General features: G+C 47.5%; 1 protein-coding gene across 1 annotated transcript in view; it reads right to left on the bottom strand.

Moving 5' to 3' along the window:
• CSMD2 (CUB and Sushi multiple domains 2) overlaps positions 1–24,203 on the bottom strand; it is a 634,343-nt gene that overhangs the window by 187,928 nt on the left and 422,212 nt on the right. Inside the window, exons 15-21 of the mRNA XM_019657596.1 lie at positions 18,240–18,378; positions 17,129–17,316; positions 16,139–16,327; positions 15,821–15,937; positions 10,303–10,518; positions 8,696–8,884; positions 3,588–3,757 (exon numbers count right to left, since the gene is read on the bottom strand). Coding sequence (XP_019513141.1) covers positions 3,588–3,757; positions 8,696–8,884; positions 10,303–10,518; positions 15,821–15,937; positions 16,139–16,327; positions 17,129–17,316; positions 18,240–18,378 — 1,208 coding nt within the window. The remainder of the gene's footprint in view (positions 1–3,587; positions 3,758–8,695; positions 8,885–10,302; positions 10,519–15,820; positions 15,938–16,138; positions 16,328–17,128; positions 17,317–18,239; positions 18,379–24,203) is intronic.

The raw sequence follows: 24,203 nt of genomic DNA, 5'->3' as shown, positions 1-24,203 counted from the left end.
AGGGAAGGAGAGAGGGAGGGAGAGAGGCAAGGAGAAAGCCTGAGAGAGAGAGAGAGAGAGAGAGAGAGAGAGAGAGAGAGAGAGAGACAGAGAGAGAGAGAGAGATATCATGGCAGCCTCCTTTTGAATGAGCCTGACCACTCTTATCAGGCACCAGCCATGGCACTGCCCTGCTTTATCTGGCTTGTCCACGAAAGCCAAACGAAAGGCAGAATGTCACGTTGAGAGGGTATCATGGCTCTGTTGAGAGGGTATCATGGCTCTTTCAGACCTCCTACACTTCCAGAGGAGCTGGTGGGATTGAGGTCTGGTTGCTGCCAACAATCCTATGGTGTGTCCTTGGCTCCAAATTCTGCTGCTCTAAGCTACATGGTCTTAGATGCATTTTTTCCTTTAGGTTTCTCACTCTAATCCATGTCACTTGTGTGAATTGTAGTTTGATCAGGCGCTGTCTCAATTTAGACCCTTTTTTGGGTGTTCTACTTGCCAGAAATTCCTTTACGTTATACATGAAAGGCACCCTTGCCTAATTTCCAGTGCCAAGACCACATTCCCCTGTTTTTATGTCCTGGTAGTCATTTTCATGGGCACCTGTAGACGACGCAGCTTTACATGTGCTTCACTGGTCACCTTGAACCGGAAGTTGTCATTCCATACTATTGCATTTAAAGGCCCTTCCTGTCTTGCTGATGTTAGGGGCCAAAATAAAAGAAATCAGGTGGTACTGAGAGATAAGCTAGAGTATGTATGGGGGTGAGGTTTAAGAAATTTGCAGTTATCAAAGTTAAGGAACAGATCAGGGGTCTCAAATGCAAGAAAACAGTCATTTCATGGGTCAGAAATACAAGTGCATATAGAGGATTTGGAGGGTCGGTCAGATGCATGAACTATTGTATCTTGGGAAACATATAGGTGAGAGGAGGTGTCCGGTCTCCTTGGTCAAGCACTCAGGTGTGCACTGGGGCTTCTTTGGAGGGTCAGGCAAATCCTTAGGGTTAGGAATATGCCAGTGTTCTGGCTGATGGGCCAATTACACGAGGCAAAGTCCAGATGTTCTTGGAGGTGACTGGTACCCTGGGCTCCTCCTGCACACATCTGTGTCAAGGTAGACTGGAGTGACAAGTTCAAAAAGCAGTGCTGCTGCTGCTGACAGTGACTGCTGGGTGGTTCTGAATCCTATTTGGAAACTATAACCATGAGTTTCTTTTAGTTCTGAAACAGTTCTGAACCTATCTGTGTCCCAGGGACTCCCTCAGGAGGCCAAGGGGCCATGAGGAGAAGAGTTAGAACAGGAAGGGGCTACACGATGCCACACGACCTCCCTCGGTGCCTTGCCCTCCTTTCCCAAGGACCTGGTTCTGTACCAGTTCTGGTGATCACAGGGTCCCGTGATGGCCTTTCAGCCAGGGCAGAACCACAGTCCAACCTTCTGAAGGGTGCTACAGAGGCCAAGACACAAGAGGAAGACGTTCTTCAATAAGGCTGAGCACAGTATTAGAAGGGCGGGTGGCAGGCCAGCTGGGCAGGTGGCTGCAGAGACAAAGTCTGAAGTCTGGGAAGGTCCCCCTAAGGAACATAGGAATTCATCCCCCTTTTCCTGCAACCTAAAGGACTACCTAAGGTCCGGCGTCTTGCATGACTGCTGACCTGGGTTGTATGGCCCATGTCCCTCCTTTTTTTCTCTGAGTGTCTCCAAAAGTCTCTTTTCTGTCTATTACTAAGCTGCTCACTGGTTCCTGAGGCAGAACCTTGACAGTGCAGTTGCGTGTGCACACCTGTTAACTGTGTCTTAGGTGCTGCTACTCTGCATCCCACCCTAGTGAGTCTTCTCAGGCACTAGCTGTATTCCACGGGACCTCCAGCAACAGAGGAGCCCTTCTGTTGGTCCTATTAGGGCACACACATAGAACCGCTGGTCATACTCCCTTCAAAACTAGAAAATTATAAGTTATGCCTCAAATATGCCCCTTTATTTCTGCAGGGTTAACAACAGCCTTCAGCCATGAAAGCCTGTGCATTGTCTACCTTTCACCAGTTCCATCTGTAGCACTTAGAAGGGGCAGTGACTTGACCCTGCGGTCCCCGGATGTATCTTCTGAGGCTCTGCTGATCATGAACAAATGGATGGAGCAAAGTGAGGTCGAGGGGGATGCCTGAAAATACGGCCCTTAGAAAGTATGAAGTCCTGCCTATTGCTCACTTATAGGAAGATGCACGCTGTTTTCTTTGTGTCTGGGGTGCTCAGAAGGTGAACAATAGAGCTTAAGAAGCCAATGATAGGGCTCCAGTCCCCACTGGGCCACTTTGCCATAATCTGCTCTGCTTCAGGCATATCCAACCCCAAATGGTCATCTCATGAGTGCTCATCTACTTGGGTTCAAGGATAATTAGGTGAGAGTGAGAGATGCCCTCCAAATACACACACACACACACACACACACACACACACACATTCTCACACCCCAGAGAACACATGCCCCAGAGGGCGGGGTCATGAGGATCAGCTGTACATAGAAAGAATCGTACATTCACCACATCTAGAGAGAGTCCTCAGGGATGCGGGTTATTTGATGGTCTCTCTTTAGATGTTCCAGAGCAATAGCCTCTGGTGGTTTCTAATGTCAAGACTTCTCTGACTATAGGGAATAAAACTATATTAGAATAAGCTAAAAAAAGTTTCTTGGCCTAAGATGAAAATGGACAGGCTCTGAGTGACTTTCCTTATAATCCACTTGAATATAATCCAGCTCTTTGATAAATTCTCCAGAGTCATCTCCTTGATTACACACATCACATGTTATTGGAGATGCTTAATCACACACACTCACACACACACACACTCACACACACACACACACACACACAGAGAAACACAAGTCATGTGTATGCTCAGTGTCTTAACAACTTCCTCTCTCTAACTCTATAATCCAAGTCCTATCATTTCTTTCTTACATATATTTTGAATCTACTTTCTTTAACCCCACTGCCACACATAGGCCATCACCGTGACACATGGAAGCTACTGAAATAGCCTACTAGTTGACCGAAACATATACTCAAAACATACACACAAGTGCACACACACATATGAGACAAGTATGCACAGAAACAGATCCCCAAACCAAATACATAGGCACGCATTCACACATATGCGGAAACATATGTATAAAAGTATCTATATTCACAAACACATATCTACACAAGTTCACACATACACACGCACACACATACATTCTACGAGCTCTTCATTATCCAGGTTGACGGGCAGAGTTCACAGTGGAAAGCCTGACTCACTGGCCACTCGCACTAAATTTATTATTATTACTTTTTATGCAGTCAACCCATACTCAGTCACATATGTATTTGAGAGTAGTCAGCGCCTAGGCAAACTCTCAAGCCACATTCCTGGGCACTCTCCTACCTTTCTCTTTTAGGTTCTCACTTTCTCCCCGATGAGTGAGGACAATATCTTGGGACTCAGGAGGGAAGATAAGAATTTGGATCATTCACACAGAGATCAATGAGTGAGTGCTGAGCACACTTTTGCATACTGTAACATACATGCGCTAAGAAATCGATAGCGTTACCTTGAGGACATCTCCTTCAGAGAGCTCGAATGCTCTAGCTTTAAGCTGAATCCCCTTTCCCGGCTGGGTCTGGATGGAGTAGATGCATTCGTGGTTGTTATTGTAGTTCACAGGAAAATTGGGGGACAGCAAAGTGCCTTGCGTGCCCGTGACTGAATTCCCGCACTCAGCTGGAAAGAGAATCATAATAACCACAGATTAACCCCCATTGGCTACATCCAGGAAACAAGTCACAGAGCTGGAGCACCTTACAAAGATGACACGTTGTTTGCCTCTCTAACTGCCAAAATGCCTGTTTATCTGTCCATTTGTCTGCTCGCCTGTAGGACTGCTTATCGAAGTTTTTTTTTTTTTTTAACACCTGCCCATCACCTATAGATCTGCTTGGTTTCTTCCCCTCTCTCATTCTGTTTGTCTGTCTTTCTCCTGCAGAAACAGAAACAAACCCACTAGGAACCCTTTACTTTTACAGTTTTCTGAAGCAGCCATTCCCCACACCTGTTCATATGGTATCATAGCAACAGAAATGACGGAGAAGGATGTCAGGGGAGGATGGTGGCAGCCAAGTGAGGAGAGACGAAGCCTTTCAGCACAGGAGGATAGAAACTAAGAGGGGACAAGATCGAATAATAATTGCGAGCATCTTCCTGGCTTCACAGGGATCATTTCAGTCATTAGTCACGACAAGCAACTCCATAGGTGGGCAGAGTTACCATCCCTGCGGTAAAGACAAAGAACCGGGTACTTTGCAATTTAGATCCAGTCTTCTCAATTCATGAAGAGGAGAGGGCTGAGAACCTCTTGGTCCTGGAATTGAGGCTCTGGGGAAAGTTTTAGCAGTGACCCACTGAAACCTTGTTTCTTTCAACAGCTAATGAATTCACACCCTCCTCTCAAAGCCTGTTTCTTCTCCGGAATTAGTCATCCTTTCCGCATTGTTCCCATCACTTTATTTATAGCAGTTATCACATTTTACTTGACTTATTTCTGTCTCCTTCACTGCACTGAGAATCTTCTAGGGCTTGGTCATATCTCTATGTCCACAACACCCACTCAGTTCCCGGGCAGGGCGGCCATCAGCGGATGAAAGGGAAAGGCGAGGCAGCTCAGTGGCAGGACATGTGCTGAAGTAGCCTGCAGTTGGCTTTCTAGGCTCTAATAAATGTGAAGCCTCCTGTTCTTCCCTGTACCACAGCACCTACAATAGTGCACCCCGATTACTGGTTACTTGCCTGCATTCCCCACCCACACTGGGAGTTACTTGAGGGCAATGTCATGCTTAATGAATCTGTGAATTGTCAAGGCTTAGCCCAGATCACCTGTGAAATCAATATTTCACAACCAAAGGAATGAATGAATATTAGAGTATACTGACCTCAGGAGATGTACAGTCCTCAAAACCACTAGGTTCTGGAAGGATGTCAAATACAAGGCCAGATGGCGGGCCCATTGCTCATCTGGACAGTTGGGGAGTTTGGAGCATGTGTTGAATCTTTGAGGCTGATGGAGCTTGCTTTCTCTAAACCATCCCTCGGTGTCCCTCTTCTAGGCATAGCCCTTGGCTGGAAGCACCCTGAGGTCAACGAATGGGCCATGGATTTGACCACATAGTCAACCCTAATTACCCTAAACTTGGAGTGTACTAGGCTAAGGCTGTGTCGATGGAGCACGTGATACAGGAACATTCAGAGCTAAGGTTCTCATGGGCTTAGCTGTACCCTTCTGTGTCCTCTGGCCCCCAAGGCTGTTCCTTAGACCTTTGAAGACAGTGACCATGTCCCATCACCAAGCCCCAACTTTTTTGATGGGCCCTGCTCCCTGGGCTCAGAACCAGCTACAGAAGTCATTACTACTGCCTGAATGTCTGGAGGCAGACAGGAAAGTTACACCAACTCTCTGAACTTCGGTCTCTTCATCGGCCTCTATCTGTACAATAACGCCATCCTCAAGACCGTGGAGAACAAATGCATGAGATTTGACGACAAAACAGGTGAAGATATGGGGAGCGGTTGGCACATAGGGGGCCGTCAGCAGGTGTTATTCCTCCTTTTGCTCCTCATTGATCCCAAGTGAATCTATGTGGCTTATCTGCTTCCATCAGGAGCCCTGACTGCCCGCGCTCTGGGACTGGCAGAAAGCCCGAGAAGCTTTTGGGAAGCCTGTGTTAGCTGTCTGACATTCACAGCACCCTCACCGTTACTGATGCCTCTTGCCCTCTGCCGAGTTCCTAAAAGTTGGCTTCCCTTAAGCATGGGCTTTGGCATATTATTGGGGCCCACCCCCTTCCTGCCCCTGCTTCTCAGCACATTAGATGTATGCCCATCTCTGCCCCAGCATGACCCTCTCGTCTTCCCCACATGCCCAACACCTTTATGAGGAGGAAACCGGGGTTGATAGCCTTAGATGGGGCCAGTCCTCGGCCAATCACCAGGTACTGACCCCCTGCCAGGGTATCAAAGAGGGTACGGGAGGATAGTAGAGAGACGTGGCGTTTGCTTCTGGGAGAGTTTCCAAAGTAACAGGGGAGGTGAGCAGATGCACTGAAAAGCCAAACACAAGCATAAATGGGAACAAATAAATGTTCCAGAGAAACAAACAGTCATATGCCCAGGAAATTGCTGCTGCTGGTTCAGGCGTCTGTGACTTCTGTCGACCCCATCAGAAGAGGTCTCCTTAAGGGCAGAGGCTGTGTCTTACTCATCAGTCTGGGGCTCCCGAGGCAAAGGGTTAGGTCTTCTCTATCACACTGGGGCTCCCAAGGACAGGGCCATGTCGCCTGTGGCAGACTGGGTCCCCTGGGGTCAGGACTGTCTCTTCCCCATCAAGTTCAAGGGTCCCTGAGGTCAGGGACTGTGTCACCCCATCACACCATGACTTAGAGCCCAGGGATATTCATCTCCTTCTCAGCTGGGAATGTTCCCGGAAACACTGTGTGGGCTAAGTCATTCAACTTACACCTGCAGCACATGTGGGAACTGGGAGCCTCCCCCATGGGCACTCCCATCACACCTTCAGCCCGAGGTCCTGTGGCAGGGCTGGTGGTAATTAGAGGTGATTATAGTTGCTGTGCATTATGAATAACATGAGAAGCAGAAGACACATGTAATAATGAAAATATTGTGAGGTGTCATGAACAAACAGCAACCGGAATCAAAAGTTAAAGAATGAGTTTATGTCACGAGATCAATGCGGCAGAAGGAGTGTGCGCATCTGTGGTCCTGGATAATCTATTCCGGGAACATGCCCCCCAGAAGCACTGAGCGGAGGACATTTTCCCAGAGAAGAAAAGAGCTGCTAGCAGCCAGATACAAACTGACCCTCCACAGGGGGCGGACATATGTGTCTGAATGTGAGCCTTGGGTCAGGGTGGGTGGATGGTCTGGGGGATGGTTCCAGGAGAAAGGACAAACCTTAGGGTTATTTAATGGGTCAGAAATGGAATTCTGCATCTGTTTGTCTTAATGTTTCCTCTGTGAGGTTGTAAAAGGTTATTGCTTATCGGTCTTCAATAAATAAAAAGGTTACTGGCAAAATGATGATAATTACAGGGTGCCTCATGGCTTCATATAAATATTGTCATCTAATCTGAAATACAGTGAGTTGGATATTGTTATCTCCGTTTTACAAATGAGGACGCTGGGGCTGAGGGGTCTGGTGGCCTGCCCAAGGTCTACCAGCTGGTAAGCGGCAGAGCAGAGACCCGACCTGGAGCTCATGTGACGGCGGCCTGAGCCCAGCCCATTTTGCCGGCCTGTTGACAGCTGTCCTCTGCAGAGCCACAGGGCTCCATGGAGTTGTCTCAGGCAAGGCTGGCCTCACAGGCCCTTAAGACGCTGGCCCAGTCTCAGTCAGTGCAATGTTGCTTTTATCTGTTTGGTCTGTTGCGGTTTTACGTACTATTTCACTTTAAGTGCGAGTTCCTTGGCTAACGGCCAGCATGGTAAGTACCCCACTAATCCTGCCTGTGTTCCGTCCAGTCCCACGATGCAAATTCTGAGCAAGCAGAGCTGTCAACCTTATAAATGAGGGACAGCCAGTTGTTGTCCCCATTCCCTGTGATATGAGCCTATTTCTCCTCACCCCCCCCCCCCCCAGGCCCAGAGCTCTGAACAGCCTTCTATAGAGCTCTGGCAGGGCCTTGGCTCGGAGGGCTCCTGGTTCCAACTCTCTAACCTCATCATCTACTGTTCTCCCTGTCGCTTGTTCCAGGCGGACCTCTGAGCTGCTCCTCAAACACCGAGCATCCTCACGACTCAGGGCCTTGGCACTCTGGTTCCTTCTCTCCCAGACAGTGGAGGGATCAGCTCCTTGAATTCCTTTCGCTCTCTGCTAAAATGTCAACTCATTAGGGAAGCCTCTGCTGACCACTCTTTATAAAAGAGCAACCCTACCTCCAGCACTTTCTCTGCTGACCTTATTTTTCTCTATAATCCTCAACATTGCCTGACATACCACATATCTGTTTACAGCCTATCTCCTCCACCAGGATGTGAGACCACAAGAGGCGGGACTTTCTCTGTTTTCCTCACCTTTGTATCCCCAGCACCTAGAAGCCTGCCTGACATGCAATGGGTGCTCTACAAATGAACCTGACTTTTGCTTCCCTCTCTGCTCCCCAGCTGAGTGGATAAAGTTTTTCTAGGGATTCTTAAAAGCTAGTAGTCCCATTGGACTAGTGAAAGCACCTTCTATTCCACCAGACTGGGCCTCTCCATGGGCAAAGGTCCCACCTCCTTCCTGTAGGTCCACCCAGGTTTCTCTGCAAGAGGCATCCTAAGCCGTGGGAGTATGTGTTAGGGGCCGGAGGGAAGAGTGTGGAAGTCAATTTCATTTGAGTGCCTATTGCGGATCCACTTTACAGAGGTTAGGTCAGGCTACAGAACAGCCCACGAATCAGGTACCGCCATCCCGTTTTACAGACCAGGAGGCTGGAGAAGAAGGGGGTTAGGCCACTCCAGGTCCCACTGCAGGTCACTGTATGCTAAGGCAGTCCTCAAACCCAGGCCTGTGGGCCTCTTGGCCTGTGTGCTTTCCACCGTCTCACACCAATTGACTAACGCTTGGCCCACCCCATTAGTGAAGCAAAATGAAAGCACGTGACCACCTACCAACACACCTTGGCAGAGGCGAACTCCACAGGCGCCGTCTGCCCCCCAGGCACGTGATGCGGGCCGTGCCCTCCAGACGGTACCCGGGGAAGCAGGAGAAGGTCAAGGTGTCGCCTACGCCAAACTGCAAGCCCTTCCGGATGCTGTAGGCGGGGACCTCGGGCTCTTCACAGGGCTCCAAGTCATACTCTGGAGAGGCAGCAGGGGAGCCGGGGTCAGGCACGGAAGGTGGCAGCACACAGACAAAAACACCAGGGAGAAAGGGGCCCGGGGTAAAGGCAGAGCACAGGACACGCACACACTGACCCATGAAGGGAAAAGAGAGAGCGCCCGAGAGAAACACAGGCCGAGAGACATGCAGCTAGGAGGGGTGCAGGCTGCGCTGTGCTTCGGGTGGTCTGACGGCGCTCTGATGGAGCTGGGCAGAGGGCGCAGTGCTTCTGGAAACATGCTTCCCGCGAGGACTTCTGAGGTTCCTCATGGCTTGACCCTTCCCTCCTCTATTCCATTCATCTCCCTATTAACCCCAAGCCTCAGGACTTGCAGACTCTCCTGCCTCTTTCTCCCGGGGCATTGAACCAGGTAAGCCCAATCAGCAGGGTTGTAGAGGGTCAGAATATGTGACCCAGCCGAGGGCAACCTACATTGGGAAAAAGAATCTAAATGCTTCACTCAAAGCTATGTCTCGGTGATGCTGGCACTTGAGGCAGATGGCAAGCATGACAGGGTGCCATTTATGGACGAGGAACCTGCCTGGTACCTCCACTGGCAGCATAAAAGTGACCATTCCTTGCCCCCCGAGGACATCTCCCTCTGGGGCACAGTCCCCCAGGGCTCTGTGTGGTGAGAAGGGTTTCTTTCAGACAGATGAGGCACAGTGGCTGGACATGTCCCATCTGGGATACCAGCCCAGGTGCATGGCAGGTGGCTTCTGCCAGAGGGACAGCATGGGGCTGAGCTGGGCCATGTTCCACTTCCCAGAGGCCAGATATCTCTTGCTCATCCCCGGGGAGTCCATCTGATACCTCTGCTCCCGGCTGGGAAGCGCGGAACACGGGGGAGCGATGGGGTAAGAGTGGCATGTGGACTTGGGACCAGAGGAACGAAGGGTCCCCTTTTCTCCCTGAATGCCAAATTAAAGTTTTTTTTCAGGATTCCTAAACACAGAGATAAATATCTATTACTGCTAGCTTAGCATTGATGAAGAAACTCCAAAAGAGGCAAAAACATTCTACTATGTTAACTTCAAACCGTCTTCTTTTTTTTGGTAAATTTCTGGGGCTGTGGAATAGTGGACATGGGTGGGATCAGGATCGGAATCTGGAGTTGCCAGGGCAGGAAGGGGCTTCTGTGACTTCCTCTTGGTGAACCAGTTGGGTAAGTCATGTTCAGCGGGAAACCTGAACACCTTCAAAGAAGGTTCCCCCACAAACCTGCTAACTCCTTCTAAGCCCATTACAGGGAAGTTCGCCTTGGTGTCTAACCTAGCTATCTTTTGCTGCAGCAATGAGGTCATTCTCCCAGTGACTGGAGAATGGAAGACTAGAGGTTGGCAGCAGAGGGACAGATAGAGTGTCCCTCCCCCAAGGGACGCTCACAAGCTTTACCTGAGAAGGTGATGTTGAATCCTTCATAGGACATGGAGAAGTCGGAGATGAAACGGACCTGGGCGGTGAAGTTGCCATAGAGCCCAGCGCTGATGGGGGCTGGCAACCTTGAACCCGTCAGCTGCCTCAGGGGTTGGGTGAAACTGCCGTTCTCGGTGATGAGGAGGTAGTCGTGGCCACTCTCCAGGTGGAAGGTGTGGAAAGTAAAGAACACACCTGACAAGAGACCAGAAGGGTCAGGGTGATGACGGTGAGATGGCTGAAGCAGCCCAACTGCAAGATGGAATTTGCAGACATTTCCAACTTTTAACTGCCGATGGGGGTAGAGGTACAAGCATGCACTGATGCATCCATACAGGCGAACCTGAGTGACGTGCAGGCCGCCACTGCCCACAGGTCCAGGTAGGGAGAAGCACACCCCTTTATGGTTGTCAAAACTGAAAAGGTAGATTTACGGCTCATTCTGTGACAATGCTTCCCAGCCTTTCACTCACTCACTCACTCACTTGCTCATTCAACACGTACGTGGATATTTGTGGAGCGTTTCCTACGGGTTAGGATCCAGGGCAGATAGGTGCAAGGGGACATAGGAGACGTTAAACAAGTAGCTACAGTACGGATTGATGACTGCTATAAAGAGCGTGAATCAGAGTGCCACAGGGAGCAGAATGAAAAGCAATTTGCAGCAGGAGGAGGGGCGTGGAGGACAGCCTCACCAAGGAGTGCACATTTGATTTGAGTCTTAAAAGGATGCATAGGCATTAACGAGGTAGGAGAGAAAAGTGCGTCCCAGTCAGTGGACGGGTGTGTGTAAAGGAGCTGTGGAGTCCGGGGCTCAGTGAACAGCGCCGTGTGGCTGGGAACACTCAGCAGGAAAAATCTGGAAAGGCAGGCTGGGGCTAGGCTGGGTGTTTTTCTGGGGACAATGAGAAGCCATCCTATCCAGAGTGGATCAGACTTCAGACTTAGGAAGACGCTGATGGCTGTAAGGAGGATGAAGAGGAGGCAGAGGGCAGTTAGGATGATGGCAGTCATGCGATGGGGCTTGGCAGAGGGGCTGAGAGCAGGAAGTGGACATGAGGCCTCAGGGAGAGGGAGTGGACAGGAACCAGAGGCAGTGAGTGCAAAGGAGAAATGAAAGGGAGCCTCTTGGCCTGAAGGGAGGTGATGTCTTTCGCTCTGCAGGGTAGGACATACAGGAGGAAAAGGAGGCGTGGAAGGGTAATGGGCGTAGCTTTGAACGCCCCGTGTTTTCAGCGTCCAAGCAGTGATACAGCTTGTGGGCAACTGGGAGTACTGATGTGGGGTTCAGGGTGAAGGTCGGACCACAGAGGTAGGTCTGGGGGTCATCAGCAAATAGGCCCTCTTCTCCGTGCGTCAGCCACAAGCGTGGGCAAGAGGGTGGAGGAGGGCAGAGTGAGGTCAGGGAAGGGGCGGGGTGGGAGATTGGGGCGGAGTGGTATTAAGGAGACAGAGAGGAAGAAAAAGGGAGGTGAGCACTCCCCTGAGGGGGAGGGGTTAAGAGCACTAAATAAAGATAATAATATTCATTAACATTTGAACACTAAATATTTGTGTGTTACTGTTGTACGTGTTTTAATTGCCCTGTAATCGGCCCCTATCCTTTGGAAGGGAGGATAGGAAAACTCACTGAATCCTGACAGTGACCCTATGACATGGGTACAATCATTTTCATCTCCGTTTTACACCTGAGGAAACTGAGGCACAAAGAGATGACAGTCACGCGTCCGAGGTCACCCAGCTCGTAGGTGGTAGAGCTGAGCTCTGAACTGAGGCAATCTGCCTGCAGAGGCTGTGCAATAAACGGCTACGCGACACTGCTTCTCATGCTACAGAAAGTGAGCGGGGAGCAGGAGGGGTCAGGTGGTGAGAAAGGGTGTGGAGCAGCTGCCCACCAACAAGTGTGTGTGCCCATGGGAATATATGCCCTGGATGTGCTAGGGCAGGAGCTTGGGCACACTAGGGGTGCAGGAGCCACTTATTCAGAGTCCTCGGGCCAGCAGCATGGGCATAGCCTGGGCGCTTGTTACAAATGCGGAATCTTGGCCTCCACGCAGACCTGAAGCAGGATCTGCACGCGAACTAGACCCCGGGTGATGTGCAGGCACATAAAAGTTTGAGAAATACTTCTCTAGATAATGACATGTTTTTGGTAAAAGATGGGTGGATCCAAGCTCTTAATGCTCAAGCATTTAAGATGTTTTCAGAGGCTTGCCTCTCTGTTGATAGAAGCTGGCGATGCAGGAGTATTTGGGATTCTGTGGGGGTGGTGGTGGGGGTGGGGTGGGGAAACAGAAGCGGCCGTGAGATGCAGCTTGTAAATGCCCTATGTCCAGGCAACCGAGGCGCATCCATTTATCTGTGTGCCCAAAGAAACAGATCCTAAGCACCTATCAAGTGCCAGGCCTGCGCTAAGTACTGAGAAAGGTCTCCAGGTTTCGTGGAGGAGACAAATCATCAATAGTGAGAGACCAGAGCGGGGGCACAGAGGAAGCGTGGGCAGTTATGCCGTGAGGGTCGGGAAGGCTTCACAGGGCACACAGGCCTCGGCATGATGGCTGTGAGCATGCTTGGAGAGCCTCAGGGATGCGTGCTTGAATGTATCCTATGTTCCCGACACACAAGCGTGTGCCAGTGAGGAAAGAGTCACAGTGCACAGAGCCTGGGAGAAAGCTCGGTGGAATATACTCGTAGGTCCTTTGCCTCCCAGCTGGAAGGCAGGGCTGGGTGGAGAGGGGGTCATACCCAGAAACAGGGGAAATGGAGTGGCTGAAGCCCTCCGTCTGGCACGCTACTCTTCTGCATGCAAACACAGCGCCTCCACAGGAGACAACATTTGGCTGGGATCCTAAGGGTAAGCAAACCACTGAGATGAAACCCCTGGGCTTCCCGGCTGTCCCGATTGCTTGGGGGCTCTTCTGGCCATTCTGAGAAAATGAAGACACTGTCACAGAAATAGGCCCTAGGTTGAAGTGTGAACGCAGATTTGGTGTGGCAGAAGTACACACCAACGGATACTTCACTGGAGTGAACCACTCAAAAACGTAAGGACGACAGAGATATCACACTGGAGCAGAAAGACAGGGCCGTGGGAAAGGCATGGGCTGCGGAGGGAGACAGACCTGGGTCCAAGGCCCACGGGCCGGCGCAAGGATATGGGCAGAAGTCTCTCAGCACGCCCTGAGTTTGAGTTTCTTCAACTGTGATTTTTGGATGACAGTACTCTCTCACGGGTGACATTTAATCCTTGGAGTGAGGAACAATTGGGATAGCATTTGCGAAGCACACAGCACAGTGCCTGGCACATAGTAGGTGCTCTCTTCTCTCAGCTCATCCCACTCCCAGACAGCCTTGTGGGTTTTAGAAAAGATATGAGTCCTGGGCTCTCAGCATGAGCACATTCTCTTTCTTGCCCGTCCCCTTGGGCTGGGCATGCGGCAAGTTAAAAAATTCTGAATTTCCCAGAATTTTGAGTTTCCCCCGCTGTCCTCCTGCCTGTTAGGGAGCAAAGAGCCAGCAGCCTCTTATGTCTGTTAACCTGAGATACTCTTACAAGCGGCGCCCTCTGGAGAAGGTTCTGGGTTTAGTTTAATTCAATTCACATACATATTTCTTGAGTTCCTTATGTGCACATGTATTTTTAAGGGTTTTGATTCATTGCTGGATCAACCTCTGGAAAGTTTCAACCATTGCACAAATGTCAGCACTGAAGAAGAGTATTTATGTCCCTACAGTCCCCTAAATGGTCATGATTTTCTTTGCTGACTTGGAAAGGGGAATGGTATTTCATAACTGGCGGAATTTGCACTTCTTTATCAGTGGGGTTGATGTCTTTTCATTGGTACTTCCTCTATTTCGATGTGTTAGCGTATAGTTTTGCTCATTTTACGGGCCTGTACTCCAGAAATATTTTCATTAAAGATTTTTAAGAGCTTTTCCTGTTTCAGGTCGATAATCCTTAGTTGATTTCATACATTGCACATATTTTTGTCCATTTACAATTTTAATATTTTATGGATTTGTTTTTACATAAATCCATTCAAAGTTTTATTTAATCAAGTCGAACAGTCTTTGTGGATTCTGCTTTTGGTGTGACTCTTAAAGTATGTCCCCATCTGAAGTTGGATTTTCATGTTCTAATACTGGAATTTATGTGGTTAAATGTGTGTGGTATGATTTTTTTCCTTTGTTTCCAAATGTTTAAGCCCACTGTTTTAAAACCATTTATTAAGTAATCCATGCTCTCTTCAATGGATTGGAAATGACACTTTAATAATATATTAAAGACAGTCTCTCTCTCTCTCTTTCCCTCTCTCTCTCTCTCTCTCTCTCTCTCTCTCTCTCTCTCTCTCACACACACACACACACACACACACACACACACACACACGAATCTATTTCTGGACCATTATTCTCCCCAGGTGATTTGTGTGTCCACTCCTATATCACAGTGCCAAATTATTTTAGCTCATAACAACATTTTAATATCTGGAAGAGTTGCTCTTCCTTTAAAATTTTGTTCTTGTCTTTTCTACATGTTAATTCTTCTGGATCAGTGGTTCTTATTTAAGGGCATCAGAATTACTAGTGAAGTGTTCTAAAAACATAGATGGCTGGTTTCCACCTCCAGCGTAGAAAATCAAAACCTCTAGGGTGTGAGCTAAGCATTAATGTATTTGCCAAAGTGCAGGGGTTAAGAACCATGACTCTAGATGAACTTCAGAATATGCTTCTGAGCGTCGAGGCCACATCTCCCAGGTTACTGTTTATTCTAAGACCTGGTGACTGCCACACAGGTGGCATTCAGTCAATATTTGTTGAACGGAAGAGTATATTAATTAACGATTATTTGTAATCAGCACCCTTACTTTGAACTCGGACTCCCAAAGATCATTTATGTTAGGGAAGGTGGGCAACAGTCCAGTCTGGTGAGGCACAGCTGAGTTATGCGTGAAGCGGGTTGCTATGTCCAATATTGGAAGGGTGGACATGAAGAAAAGGGAGTAGATGCATCCTATGTTCCCCCAGGACACAAAACAAGGAAGAAAGTTTCAGGGACACTTAACAGACTATTAGGAGGGGTCAGATCTACCAAAAGCTGATAGTAGGTGCACACTGGTTGAATGGGTTGGCCACTTCCTCACCACTGGGGGTGTTTAGACACAAGCTGTGTCATCATCTGTGGGGAGTGATTTAGAGAAGATTATTGCATTAAGAATTTGAGAGCTGGTAATCTCTAAGATCTCCTCCAGCATGGAGATTTTGATTCTTAAAAATGTTTATGTTAAAATATTCTGTTCGTGAGTTCTGTGATCAAAGAGATGGAAAGGTTCTAGGAGCTTTGTCATCGGTGAGAAAAATTCAGACTAAGCCCAGAGGTCACTATATAGAGAGATCCCCATTGAGGTCATTCTGATCCAGGGAATGTGGGGTCCTGACCTTGTCACATCCCAATACCTGCCTAAACCACTCACCCTTATGGGCCTAAACCACTCACCCTTGCCATGCGATGTTTCAATAATCCAGGTGCAGTTCAAGTTGTTGGGGTAGAAGTCAGGGAACCCTGGTGACAAGATGGTCCCACTCGAGCCTTGAATGAAGCCACCACAGAGTGCTATAGAAGGAGTGGAGAGGGCAGTGAAAGACTCGAATGGCTCAAGGAGCTCCCCCAACAATCTTCCTGGGAGCCCATCCCCCACCTCTTCTCAAACCCTCATTGACGGTATTTGAGAAGTCAGTGTCCCTTCCAGCTCCTGGTTTTTCATGTCAGGAAAGGAATCCAGTACATTAGTGCCCCTTTTATGGCGTGCCTCACCTTCACAGCTGGGCAGGGCCCGGCTCCACTGGAAGTTGGGCTCACATTCCAGGGGCTCTCCATCACTTAATGTGTAGCCCGAGTCGCAGCTGAAGGTCACCAGAGCGCCCACATAGAAGTCATTCCCATGACGCTGCCCATTTACAGGGATCCCTGGATCCAGACAGTGGTCTGATTGCAGCGTGATAGCTGGAAAAGAGAGCCCACAGCTGGAACAGACAGCTCAACCATCTCCACAGAGGGACCCCAGCTGACTCACAAAGGGAGGGAGGTGAGAGCCCTGCTTTACAGAAGGCTGAAGTTGTCATTTACCCACTTCTCAAATGTGGCTGTCAAGATCTGCTGAGAGGATATTTGAAGACCTATCAGAAAAAACAAGCTGGCTCGATCATTTGTTCATTCATTCATTCATTCAACCTAAGTTGAGTGTCCACTATGGCTTATACACCACACTAAGGCTTATGGATACAAACATGAGTAAGAAAACGACCCTGTCCTAATGGTACTCTCAACCATGACTTTCTACTGTGGTCTGCAAAGAACTGAGTTGACGTCCATCTCTTTTGATTAAATTGAGGCACCAACTATGAATGCAGAAGGTGATGAAAAGGGTGCGCAAGTGGGAGAAGCCATCTCACTTCAACTTCACAGTCTGTCCAATGCTCCGTTCCCAGTGCCCAGCAAGGTGGCACCAATCATCTGTACACAGAGGGAACCTTGGTGAGCATATGAGAAGCCAATGTGCAGGTCATCAGCTTTCACTGCTTCCAAAGGGCCGCTCCTTCCAAAGGTTCTTTAGAAAGACACTTTCATTATCTCTAAAGGTTGAGCTCTGAGACATGCTGTGAGCAAGGGAGGGTCTCCCGAGGAGTGCAGCCTGATTGAGAATGCCATGGGGATGGGGCCGAGCTGGGGCCTACTGGTGGAGCACAGTCCCAGGTCCTCTCACCCACCCGGGCCAACCCTGCCACCTGTCTCCCTGGGACTCACTCTCATAGCGGAGCTGGAAGCCGATGTCTGAGTGACTCTTGTCAGTGGAGAAGAGGAGGTAGAGATAGTTGCTGGTGCTGATGAGGAACTGGGGGACCTGGGTCCCGTGGTAAACCCCGATCAAGGGCGCGGAATATGTCCGTCCATCTCGCACTTCCAGAGTATCATAGTTGACCTCGGTTTTAAATCTGCCAAAGACGGAGATGAAGACTTCTCGAGAAACCCAAGGCTTAATAATTTGCAAATGACAAAAAGCCCTGTCTGACCCCCGGCATCAGAACAATCAGGTTTTGGCAGGCTGGAATATTTTAATATAATTTGCACACATTCACTAGCGATGTGGAAGGACATTCTCCACTGTATTTAACCCTTCTTCTTCCCTCCACGGTGGACGCAGCTTTCTCAATCTTCTCTGTGGCTTGGGCCATGACCCAACTTAAGACCTAGAGGCACCATGACTAGCCTCACAGGGGTAAGAATATTCTAAACTGGGGTCAGTTAACTATAGGTCAGGCCCAAATCTGGTTTATAGCATGGCCTGGGTGCTAAGAGTGGTTGTTACATTTATAAAGGGGTATTTTTTTTTTAAATCAAAGGCTATGTAACATATCTGCCAGTGGTCCACAAAACCTAAAATATTTATATCTGGCCCTTCACAGAAAAGCTAACTGACTGCTATTCTTGGCCGTAAAAGCTCTGTCTAGAAATCTGTGGGAGCTGGAAGGGGGGCACAGGAGCAGGATTTGGGTCAGGGGTCAGGAAAGCTGTCATTCCATACTGGAAATTTCAGGGTTATGCTCTGCACATCCTAATGCCTCCTTCAACATCTCACAGTGTCTGTCTGCCCACTCTCCTTCCTTGGGGGTGAGGGAAGAAACGGGCCCTGACATCCCCCAGCCTTTTCCTCACCCCTACAGTCATAGTCCCCTAAACAGTACAGACCCCTCTACTGAGATGGAACCAAGGTCAAGGCCAAAGCCAGTGCCATCTGCCCTGCGCAGGCCAGTCTGCTCCAGTATTCCCTGACCTAGCTGACGTTTCAGGGTCAGTGCTGTCCTCCACCTGCTCAGGGCCTCTCCCCCACCTCCCCAGAAGCTCTGGGTACAAGCACCTGTCGAAGGTGATTTTGATGGGGTAGCCTGGCTGGGCTTCAATCACCCAGGCACAGTTCAGGGCATCCTTGTAGAAGCCAGGCCAGCCCGGAGACAGGATGGTGCCACTGGGGGAAGTCAGATGACCACCGCAGGGAGCTGAGGGGACAGAAGGGAGAGAAGCAGGTTTCTTGAAGGGACAAATGAACAAACAAACAAAAACCCTCTCGATCAAATGTGTCTGCCGACAAGTATTGGTTTTGTTTTCATGGAAAATTACATAAACTATATAACGGTGAGTTCTGTCTATTGGGACCCTTACGGATATGTTCAATTGCATCATTTGGAGTTTTATTAAAGGCCGGAGGGGAGAAATGAAAAGAATCCTTTAAACAAAGTCCTTTGCCATTCTAGAAGGGCTGGAGTGCAGCTCATATTTGGATCAAATTGGTTTTTCCTTTGCTCCTCACTCAGTTGTCAGGCCTGTGGCAGAGGCAGAGGCCCACCCTACCTCCCCACACCCAGCACCCAGTGCTGTGGCGCAGGAGAGTGGGGCAGAGCCCCCGTGTCAGCTGGGAGCACCAGCACAACTGCTCTACTGTAATCTCCGTGAGGGCAGGGACCCTATTCTTTGTCTTCCACAACACAGAACCCCCAGCATTTAGCCTACAGCTTGGCACACACTTGTCCCTCTGTGCCCCGAGTCAGTGATTATTGCTTGAATCAGTGAATGGATGGAAGGGTGAATGAATGCCGTCCACATCGGTGACGCCACCAGACACTGGGTGGTGTAGGCAGACCTCTGATCTTGCCAAGCCTGTTCTCTCAGTCCCTGGGACTCTCTGTCCATTCTTCCCAGCATCGCCCACATCTTTCCCGTCACTCCTGCCTCTTCCTGCAACCAGACCCCTGGGCCCTGCTGTGGTGGTCATGGCAGCTCTTCCAGTCCTCCTCCTTCAGGGTACAGGGCTGATTTCATTGTCCACTCTTTTACAAGTTATACTAGGCCACGTGACTACCTTGACCAATAAGATGAGAGCAGAAGTGATGTATGTCACCCGCACGTGGGAACGTTAAAAGCCAGTGCCTAGTCTGCAAAATTTCCTGTGTTGGTCATTGTGGAACAAGAGGCAAGATGGAAGTCCCATCAGCCTGGGCCTTTAAGGGACCCTGAGGAGCAGAGTCCCCGATGACCATGTTATACACGTAGCCTGAATAGCCTGCGTGAGATATAAACTCTGGTTTTTAAGCCACTGAGATTTGGGGGTTAATACAGTGTAACCTAGGCCACCCTGACCAACATACCTCTCTCTTCCAGACCGCTGATGACAACCAGCCCCAATGCTGCTGCTACTGTGTCACCACGGCTGCCGTGGCCTGAGAGCCCACACATGCCAGGCATTTAACTTTACATGGAGAATCATGTCCACTCTTCACAAAACACAAACCCCATGGGAGGTGTTATTATTTCCTCCAATTTACTGCTAAGAACACTGAGGCCTATGGAGGTTAAGCAACTAGCTCTGGCTTAGCAAGTGGTAGCGCCTAGATTCAGACCTAGGAAGATGGCAGAAACCCAGAGATCTCACGCTAACCAGCCTCTCAGTTTAAAGGAACGCCTGCCTCTTTGGACTCCCTTCCTATGGGGCTACCAGATGCCAAAAGTGCCCTGAGCCAGACTGGGAAGAGGATGAAGAGCTACATAGCGCTTCTATCTCTGTAAATTTTTATAAATTCCTCCAGGCAATCAGTTTCATAAAATACAGCAACATGTAGCACACGTTTCCCCCTCTCAAGTCTATAAACTTCTTGGAAATATCTAATCGTCCAGCATTCTTAATAGAAAGTTATATTAGGAAGTTTAATGAACAAAGATGATAAAAACAGGATGATGATGACGACGGTTGACAACTCATACTGATGACATGACACTGACGACTTCATTATCCCCACTTTACAGAAAAGAAAACTAAGGCTAAATAGGCTAAGAGATCAGATCAAGAGCTAAGGGAGTTAGAGCTGAGGTTTAACCTCCAGACCTGTGTCTTCAAATCCCCTGGCAGCCTATAATAGTTCTGCCACTATGGCTGACAGTAATGAGCTCACAGGTACTGAGAGCTTACTACGTGTCGGGGCTTATGGCTTATCCTGTGACAACTGCAACACTAAAAGGCAGATACTATTATTATCCTCACTTCATAGGCAAGGATTATTGCCCATTTTCAGTAAGCTGAGGCTTGGAGAAACTAAGCAATTACATAGAACCTATATCAAACATTGAGAGTAAACTGCAAATGGGTATCACCACTTCCTGGATAAGCCCAGTTTTCAGAACCCATCCATTCATCTCACTGAAACTACTAGTAAATGCTTCCCTCTACTTCTCCAAGGCACATGTGAGACCTTGAAGGTGGGAGGGGCGTGCCTGACTGCTACGTCCCGGGTCCCCATGTGAGTGAGCCTCAGCAGAAATAGGGACTCTCTCTTGGCTCCAATCTGGCACAGGCCCAGCCATTTTGGTTGCTGGACTGTGATCTCCTCACTCACTTTCCAATAAGCCATAGTCTAGCCTCAGCTACTCTCCATATGTATCAACAAGACCCTATCGAAAATCTCCAGAGATGGAAACCCAAATCCTGCCGTTGGTGGTCGCCATTTTGTTTTCTTTCTCTGCTGTACTGTTTTATTACCTTGGCCAGTTCATCTCTTCTCTTGCTCATGTGATGGTCAAGCAACCTCTCTATTCATTCAATCCTTTATTTTCTCTTAGTTCATATTCATATTCCAGGGGGGCAGTTGTCAGGCAGGGAGATAGACAAAGGGCAGGATTCCTAAATGCGATGTCTCCTTCACATTTGAAAAGAAGCTCAACCTCACTCTTACTGAGAAAATACATATTAAAACTACAATGAGAAATTATTTCTCATCCATATCCTAGGCAAAGCCCAAAATTTGATGACAGGTGAGGCTGAGGGAAACCAGGTATTCTAGTACCTTGCTGGTAGAAATGCAAAATGACACATCCTGTATGAAGGGAAATTTGGTACCGTCCATAAAAATTCACATGCATTCACTCCCTGACCCAGCAATTCCACTTCTAGATTTCTATCGCAAAAATATACCGGCAAAAATATGTAAAGACATATGTATGGCGGCACTATTTGTAATAGCAAAAGCATGGAAACAGCCCAAATGTTCAGCAGTGGGGAGCTGGATGAACTAGGGTAATCAGCAAAATGGACTATTTATGCAGCTATAAAACAAGAAGCTAGGAAGAGTCTACACAATGTCATGGAGGGGGTCCCCAGAATATATTATTAAGTGAATAAAAGCAAGGTATAGAGGTAAAAATAAGGGTATAATATGATTTCATTTATCTAAGAAAGTGGTGGGACTGGGACACTGGGACACACACACACACACACACACACACACACACACTTCCTCATATTAACAATTAATGAAAGAGTAAACCAAAAACTCAAGATTACCTATGGAAAGAGAAATAAAAGAGCGTAGAAAGGATAGGCATAGAAGCTAGACTTTCTCAGAAATTACCTTCTTTCAGAGGTTTAACTTTGGAACTCAGTAAATATTTTACACAATTAAAAAGAAAAATTTAAATTTGACAAGCCATTTCTCAAAACTCAAAAGCAGAGGAAATAAATGAATGCAATACTGTATCAGTTGTTGGCATAATCACATGAAGAAACTAAAGAGATTTTAAAACACTGTAATTTGATAGCCCACCCCGTGTAGGCTATGGAGACAAGAAGAATTGAAAGAAAAACGGCTTAAACTATTTTCAGTAATCCTATTGCTGTTGGTGTACTGGTGTTACAGTTCTGAGGCTGTTGGGTATGTATGATGGAATTATGTTGGTGGTGCTGGGAACAGGAATTTCCAGCAACAGTGCAAGGAGACAGACAGACAGACACACACACACACACACACACACACACACACACACACACACGACATCAAGGAAGGTAAGTAACAGCGTTCTTACATTTAAAGTAAAATGAACCCATGATGCATTTTTAAAAAATGATTTCTTAGCTCTGTTCACTGACAAGACTTAGAAACAGGGACCTGCTCAATAGTAATAAGCACCTTCAGTGTCCAGATTCTAAATATCATTTTTCACTTACAAAAAAAAAAAAAAGAAGAACCAGGGCTCCTTGGAGAAACAGATGATCCTTGGTCAGGGACAGAAAATATACATGATAAGGTTGGGCCAATTTAAAAAACGATCCCACTGGCTAATGGGATAATTTGAGCGTCGATTAGAATAATAACTGCAATGGATTTAAGTACATAAAATATGTTTAAATCCATTGAACTGTTATAACATTTAAAGATGCTCAACTTTGGAAGATGTTAGGGAATCAATTCATCAATACGAAAACTGGTAAATAAAGGAATCTATCTCCTGATTTTCCTTTATGAACTAACTAGACCTTGGGGTAACCAAACAGTTGATGTGAGCAAGTTTTCTTTGAGTATTCCATCTTATAAAGGAAGCATTGATAGCATGTTACCATTTTGCAATCCATAGGCCATGATCATCGATTGCTCCTAACGTCCCCAAAGAGAGACAACCAGACATTATGTGCCTCTGATGGAGGCCCAGAGCCCTGCTTATAAGATATTCTGGTCCCAAAAATGAAACCATTTTTTTAAATCTGATTGGGTTTCTAGATCTTACCGCCAATAAAGGAAATATAAGAGAGAGAGAGAGGATCATGTTAAACAACCTCCCAGGGATGTAATTGCCAAAATTTGGGGTGCAGGAGACCCCTCAGGATAAATGACCTGGCTTTTTCAACAAAAAATTTGCAAGGGGTGGGGGTAGACACCTTAGATCAAAAAAGACTTGAGACATAGATGCAAACTGTAATATGTGAACCTAACTAGGATTCTGATTAAAAAAAAAATCCTGTGAAAGAAAGGATTAGATAATCATGGACATTTGATTATGTTAAGCAATTATGTTTATTTTTTAAGACAACAGTGTTGTGGTTATGTTTTAAAGAGTTTGTTTTATCTGTTAGGGATGCACACTAAAATGTTGTGGATAAAATATTTTGCCTGAAATTTACTCCAAAATAATCCCAGAGGAGGGTGGTGGTGGGTGGGGGTGTAAAAAGAAACAAAATAGGCCATGAGTTTATGATTACTGAAGTTGGGTGATGGGTACATAGGGGTTCATTATACTATTATTTCTGTTTGAAATTTTCCACTAGAAATGTTGGGGTAAACAAAACAAGTTAAAGCAGTTGACTCAAACAGATATTTGTATAGCCTTGTTCACAGCAGCATTATTCACAGTAGCTAAAAGGTGGAAGTAAGCCAGGTATCCACTGATGGATGAATGGGTAAACAAAATGTGGTCTATACGTACAACGGAATATTTTTCAGCCTTAAAAAGGAAAGAAATTCTGACATATGCTACAACATAGATGAAGCTTGAGAACGTTATGCTAAGAGAAATAAAGCCTGTCAGAAAAGGATAAATAGTGTATGATTCCACTTACATGAGGAACTTACAGTAAATTCATAGAAAGTAGAATGGTTGCCAGGGGCTGGGGGAAGAGGAAATGGAGAGTTAGTGTTCAGAGTTTCAGTTTTGGGAGATGCAAGGAGTTCTAACGATGGAGAATGGTGACGGCTGCACACTATGAATGTACTAAATACCCCTGAGCTGTACACCTAGAATTGGTTAAGGTGGTAAGTTTTGTTATGTGTACTTTACTACAATAAATAAAATTGGAAGAAGACAAAAATGTTGGGGTAAAAAAGGAAACACACACACACACACACACACACACACACAGAAAAGAAAGAAGGGAGGGTCCTGTCTTGAATAGGGAGAAGAGCTCGGCAAGAAGACAAAATAGACTTTGTGTCACACCCACTGCCTGGCACACAGTAGGTGCTCAACAAATATTTTGTCAAAGGGATGCAATACTGGTTGAAAGGTA

Source organism: Hipposideros armiger, unplaced genomic scaffold, assembly GCF_001890085.2.
Source record: "Hipposideros armiger isolate ML-2016 unplaced genomic scaffold, ASM189008v1 scaffold_10, whole genome shotgun sequence".
Taxonomy (NCBI): domain Eukaryota; kingdom Metazoa; phylum Chordata; class Mammalia; order Chiroptera; family Hipposideridae; genus Hipposideros; species Hipposideros armiger.
Note: the sequence above shows the minus strand (reverse complement) of the source record. Positions and strands in the feature narration are given on the sequence as shown.